The 14,999-nt window shown below is 37.5% G+C and overlaps 1 protein-coding gene across 7 annotated transcripts in view; it reads right to left on the reverse strand.

Moving 5' to 3' along the window:
- The window catches only part of CEP162 (centrosomal protein 162), a 109,375-nt gene extending 94,828 nt beyond the window's left edge, over positions 1-14,547 (reverse strand). For 2 of the 7 annotated variants that reach the window (XM_037731763.1, XM_017509662.2), the window contains exons 1-6: positions 14,180-14,547; positions 12,864-12,979; positions 7,650-7,764; positions 2,840-2,986; positions 2,338-2,521; positions 363-430 (exon numbers count right to left, since the gene is read on the reverse strand). In XM_037731763.1, coding sequence (XP_037587691.1) covers positions 363-430; positions 2,338-2,521; positions 2,840-2,986; positions 7,650-7,764; positions 12,864-12,920 — 571 coding nt within the window. In that variant the 5' untranslated portion in view covers positions 12,921-12,979; positions 14,180-14,547. Of the gene's footprint in view, positions 1-362; positions 433-2,337; positions 2,522-2,839; positions 2,987-7,649; positions 7,784-12,863; positions 12,980-14,179 lie in introns of those variants that run through there. The other 5 variants (XM_017509664.2, XM_037731765.1, XM_017509665.2 and 2 more) reach the window with 5 other exon arrangements.
- Positions 14,548-14,999: the final 452 nt, after the last annotated feature.

The raw sequence follows: 14,999 nt of genomic DNA on the forward strand, positions 1-14,999 counted from the left end.
TCAGCAAACTGACAGAAGAGCAGAAGATCAAACACCGCATGTTCTCACTCATAGGCGGGTGTTGAACAATGAGAACACATGGACACAGGGAGGGGAGCACTACACACTGGAGTCAGTTGGGGGGAAATAGGGGAGGGCCGGTGGAGGGTGGGTAGCTGGGGAGAGATAGCTAGGGGAGTGATGCCAGATGTAGGTGTTGGGGAGGAAGGCAGCAAATCACACTGCCACGGGTGTACCTATGCAACAAGCTTCCATGTTCTTCACATGTACCCCCAAACCTAAAATGCAATAAAATAAATGGGGAAAAAAAAAAGCTATATTATCTTTTCAAATATTACAAATTTAAAAACCAATGAAATTACCTGCCAGTTCCTCGTGTTTCAATCCATTCTCATGTTTGTCATCAGTTAGGTCTAAATTGGCTTGATTACTGGAAAAAATATTTTTTAAATTTAGCATTACATGTTAAAAATATATCCTCATGCAACTCTTTCTGTGTATCTTAAAAAAAAAAAAAAATCCCTAAAATTGTACATGTCCTCTCTCAAGTACTCTTGTTCTATCAAAACCTAAAAATTTGGGAACTTCTAAGGAAAATTTTTTGAAAATTAAGCATCTTCAAAACATATGATTAATTATAGCTATAAAAGTATTACAAAGGAAAAAGATGCCCTATTTCTTAAATACACACAATTTTATTACTATGTGCATTTACATGTACAAATTTTATCTTATAACCCTAGATATCCCTCTACACTAAAGATTAGAAATTGAACACAAGCTATTAGAACCAGTGAATCCATATGAAAGTCAGAAAAAAAAAATGCTAAGGTTAGCACTCACATGCTACTAAGCAATTTAATCCTGAAATGGAGGCTGAATAGGAACCAAAACCTAAGCAAGGGGACAAAGGAGCTTGAGTATGATTTAATTCCATTGGATATATTAATTCATATACTGCTTTCTCTCAATCCAGGAATCAGTTCTACCTTTTAGGTCTATCAATCCTCTTTAGTGAGATCGTTGGAGAAACTATAAAACTAATATCATAATGATGATAGGAACAAACACTTAACATTGCATGCTCAATGCTATCCTGTACTTTGACCAGCCTGTTCTAGAGCAGAAATATCAATACTTAAGAATATTATTAAGAAATAAGAAAAATGTTAAAAAATGTTGTAAAGTGCCAAAAATTGGTGGCCCACAAAACTGAGCATGCTTAATCTGTATTGACACCCTTGGGAGTGGCAATGACCACAGGCCCTGAGTATCCTTGTACATTCTTACTGAATATACCAACAGTGCAAGACCCTGACCATTATTCACTATGCCATTTGGGTAATATTTCCGAACAAAGAGCAGGCTTTTTCTAAGGAATATATTTTCCAAGCTCAGTGTTCCTCTTCTGTGACAGTGTTTCTCCTCTGTAACACAACCCTGCTGTGCATACATCCATCACGGATCCTTTGCCTTGCCCTCAGCATACTCATAGGGCAAGGGGAACCAATGCGAACAAACGTAACATTCAGGTACTGCCTTTGCTCTTTAATTCTGACCCAGGAATTTTGCGTCTATCATCACCATCATAAAACTGGCAGGCTAACTTGTTAGCTTGCCAAGTAGAGTAAAAATCTCAGACCCCGTAGAGTTCATGACAGTAAATGTATTTCTTTATCCACTGTCCATAAAAACCTAATCATCTTGTAGAGAGAGACCAGGCACTCTAAGAATCAGAGATTATGATCCTCCTGACCCTTAATTATACCTTTGTGAACTCAAAATCCTAAATAAAACTGTACATCTGCTTTATACTCGTAATTTTAAGAATTATATGGATAACTAAATAAGGGCATTAAAGACCTCAGGTTTCAAAGGTCTTGAGAGTGGCAATGGTCTAGCGTAATTAAGAGAAGATCAGCTCAGTAAACTAGTGGGATTTCTAGAATAAATGAGGTTTCCCAATAACAATCAGGGTCAACCATACAGAGGTTAAGACAAATATCAAATCTGTCTTTGCTCCTTGGTTCCCACTTCCCTTTCTGTTTTTTTCCTGAAAATGACTTAATAAATTACTTTCCCAGTAAGGACTTCTTAGCAATGTACTATTAGTCTCAATAGCATGAAATTTGAGATTCTGAAGGCAGCATGGGCTCTTAAATACAAAGAAAACATATTCTACTCATATATAAGAAAAACCCTAACTATAATGATGAACAGATAATTTTAAAAATAAGATTTAATTTTGCCTGTTTACCTATTTAAAACCATGCATATATCAGCCTTCCAAAAATATAAAAAACATGAAAATCATTAATAGTTTACACCGTACTTTACCTTTGTAAAGCTTTAAAATGTATAGAGTCATTAGAATCCAATTCCTTATTTAATCTCGAATAATCAATGGAAGATGTCAAGCCTTTCTCAAGCCTGGCAAAAAATTGTTCTTTCTCCTCTTGTTCTTCTAATGTGTCCAATCCCACTCCGAGAATACTATGGTTGAGCTCAGAAACTACCAGTTCTAAATGGAAAGCACAAATATATTTTAGTGATATACAGAATTTTGAAAACTTTGATTTAAATGATGCATCTATTCACATTATATAGCAAATTTAAAAAATTTTATAAACATTTACTCTCACTCATCAAATATGATTTCCTATTGATAATATGCAAGGTTTAAAGCTTCTCTAGAATAATTCTAAACCTCTAGGAAGATGTTGAATCTGTCTACATGCTTCAGTAAAGAAGGTTTCAAGATAGTTATAAGTCAATTTTTGTAATTCCGAATATAAGCATAGAAATTAATTTACCAACTCATATCCCTTGCATTTCTTACCATTTGTTTCTAAGCTGTCAGTACTTAAGAGAGAGGTTCCACTGCTCTTAAGAAACTGTATCTTTCCAGCAGACTCCTCTCCTATTTCCGTAACAGGTTGAGAAGTCTTCTTTGTTTTCAAATAGCTCACATTTGTTCCAAGCAGTCCTAGGAACAGAATTTAATACAAATGAATATTTATGTTAGGAGCACTGTTTTGACCACTATGACAACACAATAATACAGTTATGCTAATTTTGTTCACAGTAGCTACAAAATAAATCTGCTCTATTAAATAAAAGTCCATCAGACTCAAAACTCACAAAAGAAAGATTACACTTCTATTTGGCGGCACTGGATCATATTAAATAGACTACTTCAAATATTTGCACGATGAGACAAAATTTTTAAAATTACTTTGAAGGCCAATTACTTAACTCAGTATACCATACCACTTTAAAGAGTAACTTCTGCCTTATTCCCTCTGTTCTTTATATTTCTCAGAGGGTTTGTTGCTGAACTCTTAAAGCTATTGGAAATAGACTGCAGGTGGCATGAATTAGTACAACAAAACACAAGGGGGCAAAGTAGGTACAAATTAAAAACCTACTGGGCTAGACAGAAGCCTTTGTTAGTGTAAATATCATTTCAAAAAATAGATGGAAATATTAAAAGATCTTTCAAAATCATTATTTCTAAAACAATGGAATCAGTGGCTCACTGCATGACACGTTCTCACGCCGGGATATGTGCATTACTGTTAGGGGATGGGAGGCTATTATAGTCTCTCACAGCGTAAAGGAATTTGACATTTTCTGTAAGGCTAATATATATTAAGCATATTGAAAGTGTTTTATGACTGATTAGATATTTGGTGATACTAAGACATTGTTATAGATAATTCTTAGATAATATTATGGTTAGTTTTTATTATTATTATTTTTAATAGAGATGGGGTTTCACCATGTTGGCCAGGCTGGTCTCAAACTCCTGACCTCAGGTGATCCACCCACCTTGGCCTCCCAAAGTGCTGGGATTACAGGCGTGAGCCACCATGCCCAGCCTATGGTTATGTTTTTAAAAGAGAGTACTTCTTTTCAGAGATACTTTGAAATATATGTGGAGAGAACTAATACGCTGTTGGAGAATTGTTTCAGAATAATCCTGAGCCTCAGAAGGTGGAGAATAAAAGAGGATATTGATGAAACACGATTGGCCATGAGTTAATAGCAATTGTCACAGATAGGCAATGGGTACATCGAGTATCTCCTATTGATAATATGTAAGGTTTAAAGCTTCTCTAGAATAATTCTAAACCTCTAGAAAGATATTACATCTGTCTACATGGTGTATATTGTATTTAGGTATATGTTTGAATTTTTTTATAATAAAATGTTTCAAAAATATTCTATGAATCTTGAGAAAGAAAGTATAACTTACGTTTATGTAGCAAAAGTTCTGAGTATTATTTATTTTATTCAAATTTTTTGACAAACTATGTGCCTAGAACATCATTAGTGCAGCTATACAATGAAGGTCTTTACCATCATGAAGGTTAAAATCTAACAGGAGGAGACAATAGCAAGTATTTATGCGTGCCTACTACACACCAGGCATTGTTCTAAATACTGGGGCTTTATCAGTGAACAGAAGACAAAAATCCCTGCTCATTTATGTGAGTTGAGGCAAGCAAAAGTAAAACAAATACGTACACTGCAATTAAACAGTACATGAGAAGACAGTTAAGTGCCAAGAACAAAAATAAAACAAGAAAGAGGAACAGAGAATGTAGGAATGGAGGGCACTACAACTTGAAACAGGGTGGTCAGGAGGGCCTTTACTGAGAAGCTAACATTTGAGCTATGGCTTGGGGGGGGTGAGGGACCAATTAACATGAATACATGGGTGAAGAGTGTTTAAGGAAGAGGAAAGAAGTGTAAAGCCTCTAAGCCAAGAAAATGCCCAGACATGTGTGAAGAGAAAGAAGGCCAGGGTAGTAATATTTGCATAAGCAATGGAAAGGTAGTCTAAGTTGAGAGGTCAAAAAACTCAGGGTGCAGAACTGGGGTGGGTGGTAGCTTGAAGGTCATTAGCCTTTATAACAAGTGAAATAAGAAGTTATTAGAGGGAGTAGGTGGCTATGATGTGGTAGGCAAGATTTTTTGGTGTAAAGAAGTTTAAGGAACTTAGAAGCCGGTTATTAGAGGCATTAGCTATGTGCTTAATACAGTCACCAATAACTAGACAAGAGAATTGGAGACTCACAGTGAAACAGCAGCTAAAATCTTAAGAGGAATGAGGAGGAATAACCCAGAGTTCAGTAAATAACTGCAGCAAAGAGACACAGTAGGTAGGTGGTCTGATGGCATGGTTCATAAGGAGACTGGAAGGAGAATGGTCTAGAAAATAGCAACGAACAATAATCTACTCCTTTTCCAAGTCTAATGGAACAAGAGACGTGGCAAAGAAAACAGTAACCACCGGAAGTTACTAGAGAAGCAGCAGTGTTCACAGAGCAAAGCTAAATGTGAATTACAAGTCCGCTTTGAAGGAATTATATGAGATTAATGGGGGTGGTAATACCAAGACAGGAAAATCTAAAAATATTTCTGTAAGGTAGTAGTATTTCTGCTAAGATGTGAAGAAAGAGCAGGAAATAACTAGGTGAACTAGGACAGGGAGACCAGTACAGGTAGGGGGATTAGCAGGTACAGAAGTGTGACAATGGGAAGGGCAGGCCACATTTGCTGATGCAAAAAGGCCAGTGAGGCTGGATCCAGAAGGTGAGGGTAAGCCTGAAAGGAAATAAGCCCAGAGAAGGAAGTCAATGGTTGGACTGCGCTCGTCCTCATAGGCTAGGCATAGGGTCTCGCTCTGCATTCCAAAAGCACTAGAAAAAACTTGTAAAGTTATACAGTATCAAAATCTCCTTATTTTACTAGTATATGTTTGTTGTAAAAAACTGATATATGGAAAAGGTAAATAATTGTAATGTATGTTTAATTTTGTTTTTTTTTTGCATTTTAATGTTTTGTTCTTTGTTTTCTTCAAAAACTAGAAAACTGAAAATGTATGCTATAAATATTAAGATTAGAAAAAATATAACTTTTGGTTAGAAGGAAGCCTTATTAAGAAGTCACAAATTCTATCTTCAATTTCCTAATTACTGTATTCTTGGAAAAGGCTAAGAATCAATGTATTTTTGGTCTAGGACCTATTCTTTTCTGTAGGATTGGTTTATATCTATCTGCTCTGAGTCATTATCTTCTAGACAAAAGGCTTTATGTCCCAAATCTTTGTCAATAATTCCAATAGTGCTTCATCTTATAATATCCTTTTCAAACATTAAAAGTGGGGAGAGATTCTAAAACATAATTCTTCACTATAAACTTGAGCATGTTACATAATTTAAGAATTTATAAAAAAATTCAGTGCATTTTTCAATAAGGAATTTCTTTAAAGTATAGTATTAAAAAGAACAGAGAAGTAACTGTCAAATCTACTTTAACATGCATTTATTAAACAAGTTTATCACTTAATGTTGATAATGTTGAGGGTCAGGGGATACAAGGACAAAGAAGTGTTTCCTGCCTTGCCCTCACAAAGCTCCCAACCTCAGGAGCTGTCCTATAGGTTACAACTATCAACACAATGTGTGTTATTATGGTGTTTTGACATCAAAATGAAGGGGAAACTAATTGTGACAAGAGAGCTAGAAGACAGAGTGAAGGACTGCAAAAAGTGGTGATGCTAGGTTTTATTGGGCAAGAAAGATGGAAGGAAAAGGCATTCTAATGGCAAGGAAGCATGAGGTAATAAACAGAGGCATGGAGGTCTATGGTGATTCCAGGAGATAAGGAATGTTAAATATGGCTACAGCACACAAGAAAGCACGGTTCCAATCAGATCAAGCAGGGCCTTAATTATTACATGAATTCAGGCTCAATTTTATGGGGACAAAATAAAAGCCCATAGGTAAATTTTTTCCCTAGAGAAGAGACACAGAAATCATATCAGTTTACAAAATTATGCTTAACACTGATCCACAAATGGTCTGAATGTAGGTACTGAAATAGAAGCAGTCTGCATTGTTTACAGATATGGCATTATCATATATAATAAACGTATCAGGCCAGGTGTGGTAGCTCATGCTTGTAATCTCAGTGTTCTGGGAGGTCAAGGTGGAAGGATTGCCTAAGGCACGTTCGGGGTTAGTCTAGGTAATATAGAGAGAGACCCTATCTCTAAAAGAAATAAAAAAACTAGCCAGGCATATTGGCATGCACCTGTAGTCCTAGCTACTCAGAAAGCTGAGGTGGCAAGATTGCTTGAGTCCAGGAGTTTGAAATTACAGTATGCTATAACTATACTACTGTACTTCAGCCTGGGTATATCATATACATATATATGAGGCATATAAACACATACATATATATATGCAGTAAATTTTTTTATACTACTGTCATTAACAAACTGTGATATCAAAGTCTACAGGTTTGTTAAAATCTTCCCAATGCAATGACATTAATATACTGCCAGAATACAATCTTATTAAATTACCTTAAATCAATTTATCATTAAACATAATAAATATACCTGATTTGTCAGCTTAAGTAAATATAAATTATCTCCGTGTAAAATATGCTGATGTTATAACAGAAGCTCAATCACATAATAAAGTACTGATTATATGAAAATCAATTCAAACTTCAAAAATCCACATTATTAGTATTATTTTCTTTACATATTTATAGTGAAGTAACAAAATCCAGAAGTCTTGACTGACCCCTTGTGGTCAAATAATTTGAAACGAAAAATTAGCAACATTTACCATCATCCTTAAAATCATCTTCAGTCATCCACCAAGGCACCGTATCTTTCTTCTTCATGTCTTTTTTAGGTTGTCTAGCTGTTTTGTCTGAATTTTCAGAAGAATCATCTGAAAGCTAAATCAGATACAAGATACTGAATTTGAAAATACAGTGTAAATTCAAGAATCTCAGATTCATCAAGTATGTTTCTATTAGTTCGCGCACAGTTCAGCTGTTACATAGATAAATAACATTTTCACCAATAATATATAAGTTCATATCTACAAACGTGGCCAAAATAACAAAAATCTGATATACATCTCTGAGCATCAATTTCATAATTAATCAAGTAAACCAGGAGAATAACAACAAACAAATGAAACTTGATCAAAAAATTTTTTCAGGAAAGAAAAAACAGGAGGATATAATCCTATTTTCTAGACATTCTCTAAGGTTTAAGAATAAATAATGGCAAAAAAAAAAAAAAATAAATAATGGTTGAACAAAACTGCTTAGCATCACTCTAGAAAAACAGAATTTCAAGATAAGGAAGAACTGAGTTTCAGGGTGTGAAGAGGAGGAGGAAATTGACCAGAAAAATCAGCATTTTTTTCAGTGATTAATAAACGTTTATTTGCTTTTTTCTACAATTCCAGTCCAAATTTTACTACAATCCTAAATCCCGTGCTCTAACCTCAATTCCACCCCCCAGCGCTTTAGCCAATAACTTGGTCACTCTTTTCACTGAGAAATAAAAACCTTCAAACACCACCCACCTCACTCCACTACTAAACTTACCTGTGAAGGCACCTCTTTCGTCTTTCAGACAACACAATTTTTTCCTCCCTCCAAGTGGAACTTCTCTAGGTTCTCCTTCCTTGGTTACCCCACTTGATTTCCGTATCTTCACTCCCTTCTCTCTCTACTCCCCTCCCTTCCCTCTGATCATACACCTGCTCAGCACTGCATCTCCAGTGCCTAGCACAGTAGCAGGCGAAACCGTGGAATGAAAAAATGAACATTCTACTCAAATTTGAAAAAAGAAAAGTAAAACAAAACAAAAAAATTCCTTATCCCTACTTCTCTTTTACTCTACCTATTACATTTCCTTGATATACCAACTTCTTGAGTTCACTACTTTACCCCTTATAATCTGGTTCCCATCCAAAACAGCTCTCCTCCAGGCACTAAAGGCCCCCTAAATGTCACAAATAAAGTACCACTGTCAGTTATCCTCCCTGATGACATCATGGAATTTGCTACTGGTGATCAACTCTTACTCTTACTTCTTGAAATTCTGTACCTTGACTTCAGTAGCATCACTTCCTCCAGGTTATTCTTCAGATCTGTGGCTACTCCCACCCACCTATCTTAATAGCTTTTTTTTTTTTTTTTTTTTTTTTTGCTTATTTATTTATCAGGAGACTTCTCCTGGATTCTGCTTTTGAGCCTTTTTCAATCTTATCCCACATAACTTTTTCTGGGAAAGAAACCAACATTTACCACATGCCTGCTCTATGTCAGGATCTATACTCAGGTTATCTCACTTAATCTTTAAACAACCCTGCAGAAATTTACTCATGGGGAAACTGAAGCTCTAAGAGGTTAAGCAACTTGCCCAAGTTGCTACTGCTACTGTTAGTAAGCTTTACAAAGTGACATTTAAATCCATGTCTGACTAACTCATGTCCACTTTCCGCCATACTATGTAGTTCCCCAACTAGAATATTATCTGAGTGACGTTTTAAACTTCTAAAACAACAGCGCTTCCACTTGCCAAACAAAAAACTCTACCTCAGTGACCTGAAGAATGTCAATTTTAAAATGTTAAAAAAGAACTGTCTTCACTAACAACCAGTTAGGAAGACAGGAGGATGGAAGAAAAATATTGCCTATCCCATCAGAACTTCTGAAATTAGTTAGCTACATCACTTTTCACTTACTCTCTAAACTTCAGTATCATTTTGAGGTGTTCCATTTCTCTCTCCTCCCATTTTTACAGTTTGCTTATCTGCAACATAGGCATGGTATCACTGATCTTGTAGGGCCATGACAAAGAGTAAAATAAATGAAGATTGTTCACCCAACTTTCTAATACATGGTAAGTGTTCTCACTTTAAACAACCTTCTACAGTGCTTCCTAGCACTTTCATTAATTATTTTTAAGATAATTTGTTAAAAATAAAACAAAACAGGCTGGGCACAGTGGCTCACACCTGTATTCCCAGCACTTTGGGAGGCCAAGGCAGGTGGATCACGAGGTCAGGAGTTTGAGACCAGCCTTACCAACGTGGTGAAACCCTGTCTCTTCTAAAAATATAAAAATTAGCCAGGCATGGTGACATGTGCCTATAATCCCAGGTATGCAGAAGGTTGAGGCAGGAGAATCGCTTGAACCCGGGAGGTGGAGGTTACAGTGAACCAATATCATGCCACTGCACTCCAGCCTGGGTGACAGGGTGAGGCTCCATCTCAAAAAAATAAAAAATAAACAAAACAAAACAAAAAAGCTGATTCTCAGATATAACAGTTGTTAGCAAGCATATGGAGAAACTGGAACTCTGGGCTGGGCACAGTGGCTCACACCTATCACCCCAGCACTTTGGGAGGCCAAGGCAGGCGGATCACTTGAGGTCAGGTGTTTGGGACCAGCCTGGCCAACATGGTGAAATCCTGTCTCTACTAAAAGCACAAAAATTAGCTGGGCATGGTGGTAGGTGCTTGTAATCCCAGGTACTTAGGTGGCTGAGGCAGGAGAATCGCTTGACCCCAGGAGGCAGAAGTTACAGTGAGCCAAGATTGTATCAATGCACACTCCAGCCTGGGCAACAGAGCAAGACTCAGTCTAAAAATAAAAAAAGAAATGGGAACTTTGATAAAGTAATACACTATTGGTGAAAATGTAAAATAGCACAGCCATTTTAAAAAACAGTCTGGCAAGCACAGAACTACTATATGATCCAGCAATTTCACTCTTTGGCATATACACAAGAGGAATGAAAACACAACCACACAAAAACTTGTACATGATTGGTCATAGCAGCATTGCTCCTAACTGCCAAAAAGTGGAAAGAACCCAGATGTTAACTGATAGGTTGAAAAACAAAACGTGGTACATTTACACAATGACATATTACTCAGCTATAAAAAGAAATGAAGTATTAATACATACTAAAACATGGATGAACCTTGAAAACATCATGCTAAGTACAAAAAGCCAGACCCAAGGGGCCTCATGATATATAATTCCATTTCTATGAAATGTGTGTAACAGGCAAACGTTTAGAGACAGAAAGTAAATAAGTAGTTTCCTAAGGCTAGGGAAGGGGGAACGAGGAGATGGAGTAATTACCAACAGATATGGGATTTCTTTTTGGGGTGATAAAAATTCCTAAAATTGATTGTGGTGGTGGTTACATAACTCTGAAACCACAGAACAGCACATTAAAAATGGGAGAATTAAATGGTATGTGAATTACGTCTCAATAAAGCTATTTTTAAAAAGCTAGTACCACCACTCTCCTAAAAACAAAGATATATAAATGATGCCTTTGAATTAATTGTTTGAACAATAATTTACCAAAGTGAGAAAAGAGGTTAGCATGACTCTAAAATCATGACTTTCATATTAAAAAAAAAATAAAAATGAAACATTGCAAAACAGGATGGATATAAGAGGGAGAGAGACAGAGACAGAAGACAGGGGAAGGAGAGTGTTGGAGACTGTGTATGCTGGAAGGGTGGTAAATGAGGGAAGAATAAAAACATGTAAAAGGCCTGTTCTGCTGTCTTTTACAAGAAAAATCATTCCTATAATTTTCAAAATGTGCCTGTATTTGAAATTTTAAAAATCAACTTTTCAAACGGTAAATGAAACTTATTCCAAGTGCCTATTACATCTTAGCAACTGGCAGATGCTTTTTTTAATCCTTCAAACAATCCTACAAAGAAGGCATTATTTTTCCATTAGACAGATAATGAAACTAAAGTTTTTTTCCTGTTAAACTCCCCTTTTTAAACAAGAATGTTTGAAGTATAACAGCTTAAAATGTGACTCTCTTGAATGTTCTACAAGGCCCCTCCATTTATATAGAGTTAGGCATTGCTTAACGATGGGGATATGTTCTGAGAAATAGGATTTCATCGTAGGAGCATCACAGAGTGTACTTACACAAACTAGATGGCCACATGGTATAGCCTACTCCACACCTAGGCTATATGGTATAGCCTATTGTTCCTAGGCTGCAAAGCTGTTCAGCATGTACTACACTGAATCTTGCAGGCAACTGTAACACAATGGCAAGCATTTGTATCTAAACATAGAAAAGCTACAGTAAACATATGGTACAGAAGATTTAAAAGGTACACCTTTATAGGACAGACCCTTTAGAGTCTTATGAAATCATTGTTATACATGTGGTCTGCTGCTAACCATAATGTCTTTATGAGGTACATGACTGTACAGAGAACGTGGTATATACCATTTGATTTATTCATTGAAATATTTAAGTACTGTAGATTAGTAATGAACATGTAGATATATAATAGCAATAAACAGAGTCATCACTTTACAAACAATCTTATAATGAGAAGCAGTAAACAGATCCACACAAGAAAAGTAATTAATGTGCTAAATGCTATAAAAATAATTAAATACATACTAGATTAACAAGTGACTTCGTGGTTACCTTTTACTGGACAAACAGAAGAAGCCTCTCTGAAGTAGTAATATTTAAGGTAAGATCTTCACCAGCCAGGTGAAGAATATTGGCAGAGGGAACAGTGAGTGCAAAGATCCTAAGGTGAAATGAGCTTGAAATGTCTGGGAGAGAAAAAAGGCCACTATGAAATAGATAAAGTGGATGAAAGAGGAATATGAAGGCAGTGACATATGTAAGACCAAAACTATGAAAAGCTTTCTAACCACGGTAAGGAGTTTGGATTTTTTCCTACATTTGATGGGATACCAATAGTCTTTTACTAGGAGGAACAGAGTCTGACTGCAGTGCAGTGAGCGGTGAAAGGAATGCTGGGTCATGAGTTGGGAACTGCTGCAATAGCTCAGTTGAGATGATGGCACTGAACTATCAGTGGCAGAGAAAAGGGAGAGAGCTAGAGGGATGAGGGGAGTTGAGAGTTTGGTGATGGACTAACTGTATCTTTGAGGTGAGGGAATTGAAGGAGGAGTCTTTTGAGACAAATTTATAATATAGCTTTTAAAAATATAAACTTACCTCTTTCATAAACTGTTCAAACTCTTCATCTAGCTCTTCTTGGGAACAGTCAGCCATAGTCAACAATTTTGACCTCCCAGAGTGAACATTCTCAAGTATCTCAAACACTGGAAGCACTAAACGACAAGAGACATAAACATCTTTTGAGGAAAGCCAACACATCATGAACACGACCAAACTTAAGCTTAAGACATGTCTGTTAACGATTCAATATATATGTACAAATTTTATGATATAGTATACATGTACAATTTTTTTAAGTTGGTCAAGAGATTCCTAATTCATTATGCAAACTGATCTAAAAAAGCAGCTCTGACAAGGATGTCTTATACTCAGTGTTCAGGATTGTTTTCACTTGTTAACATCCAATTGTTAACGAGTGTGTCCTGTACTCAGCGTTTAGAATTGTTTTCATCTGTTAACATCCAATTGTTAACGAGTGTCTTGTACTCAGCGTTTAGAATTGTTTTCATCTGTTAACATCCAATTGTTAAAGTGTGGTCTCTACAATATTTCCCAAATCTACATTTGTGTGCATATGTTAATACCACTGAAACACAAACCAGGTCTTCACAGGTAATCTTAAAAACTAAAAGTCAGCAAATCCAAAGGACTGTTTCTAGCAAAGCACAAAACAGTTTGTGCTACCTGCCCGTTATTTTACCAACACATATTAATAGTTTCGTAATGCAGGCTGTATCCAGATTCGGGGATGTTTCAAAATATACATAAATGGAATTTACTAAGAAGATTCAAAATACTTAAAGAGTACTTAATCAGTACACAAATCAGTACTAATTATGCTTCTTTTGAAGCGAGGGAAGAGACAAAAACTGCGCTGAACACAAGTAGAATCCAGTGACTTGCAAAGGAAAGCTTTCCCCTATACACCTAAAGAACCCAACCCCAGTCGACTCCCAGTTCCTGAACTCCTTGGCGCAGCTCAAATCCCAGCTTTCTTCTGCAGGGATGGGGGAGGGAAGGTGGGCTTGCGGACCGGGACAATACCCGCAGCATTGTGCAGAATAACACCTCTTCCCCTTATTAGCACTTGCGATCAGTTCAAGGCAAGTGCGGTTAAGGTCTGGGCCTCAGTAGCTTGGTCAGAGGCGGGCTCCACCAAAAGGTTCTCAAGCCTGGCGGCAACCCTGCCCCATAAGCGCGGGTTCGGAGGTTGGCGGGAAGGCAAAGACGCACTTTCCGTGGGCTCCGGACGGAGAAGGGAAATGACCCTGAAAACTAAAGACTTTGGATCGGGTCTGAGGCACGACCTCGGCCATGGAGATATGGGCAGGAAACTAGCGTCCACACCTTACCTCTTACCCCTGCCTCTGAATTCCGCGCTTTCCGGAAAGGTACGTGCGGGTCCACCAGTTGCCGGGGTAACAGACTTCAGCTGCCGGGCTCTGGAGTCACGTGACCCCGACTGGTCACATGGCCCGTGGGCCCAGCCCGGCTGCGGTGGGCTTTCCAATTCCTTTGCAAGCGAAGGTCGGAATAACCACGGCTCTGAAAGACACTCTGGTGGCTAAACCTTCGCTGCTGTACTAAAATTAGCCTTTCCTTCCTTGGCTTTCCCTACGTTCCTTAGAAAAAGGGACGGCGGCGAACAGGTTACTGAAGAGTGAGACGGCGGCTTCCGGCGGGCTTGGGGAGCGCGGTGGTTGTAGGCCAGCCCGTGGCTTTCTGGGAAATGTGGTTTCGCTCCCCTGGTCCTGGTGTTTCCGCACTCCGCATCGTCTCTTCCCAGCTTTCCTCACACTTGTCATTTGAGCGTTCTGTTTTTCCAAGCGGCAGTTTTGAAGAGATTGAATTTCTTGGATTTCTTTGGAATGCAAAGACCTGTGTAGGCGTTGTGAGAGAAACACAAACCTGTGAGGAAAAAACTGCCGTTTAGATAGGGACTCTGTTCCACCACCTAGTGGACAAGAAATCGAAAATACACAAACACCAAGATTCTTATTAAGATACGGCTACTCGCCTCAGAGCTTCTCTGGTTTTGCGCTACCCCTACTTTTCAAAACTCCATTCTTTACTGTCATTTCACAATCACCAACTTGGGTTTTGTTTTGTTTTTCTTTTTTTAAAGCACACAGCATTAGCTGGAGTTTCAGAGGACAGCGTTTAGTATAGTGT

The sequence above is a fragment of the Cebus imitator genome, unplaced genomic scaffold (assembly GCF_001604975.1).
Source record: "Cebus imitator isolate Cc_AM_T3 unplaced genomic scaffold, Cebus_imitator-1.0 Scaffold418, whole genome shotgun sequence".
In the NCBI taxonomy this organism is placed as follows: Eukaryota; Metazoa; Chordata; class Mammalia; order Primates; family Cebidae; genus Cebus; species Cebus imitator.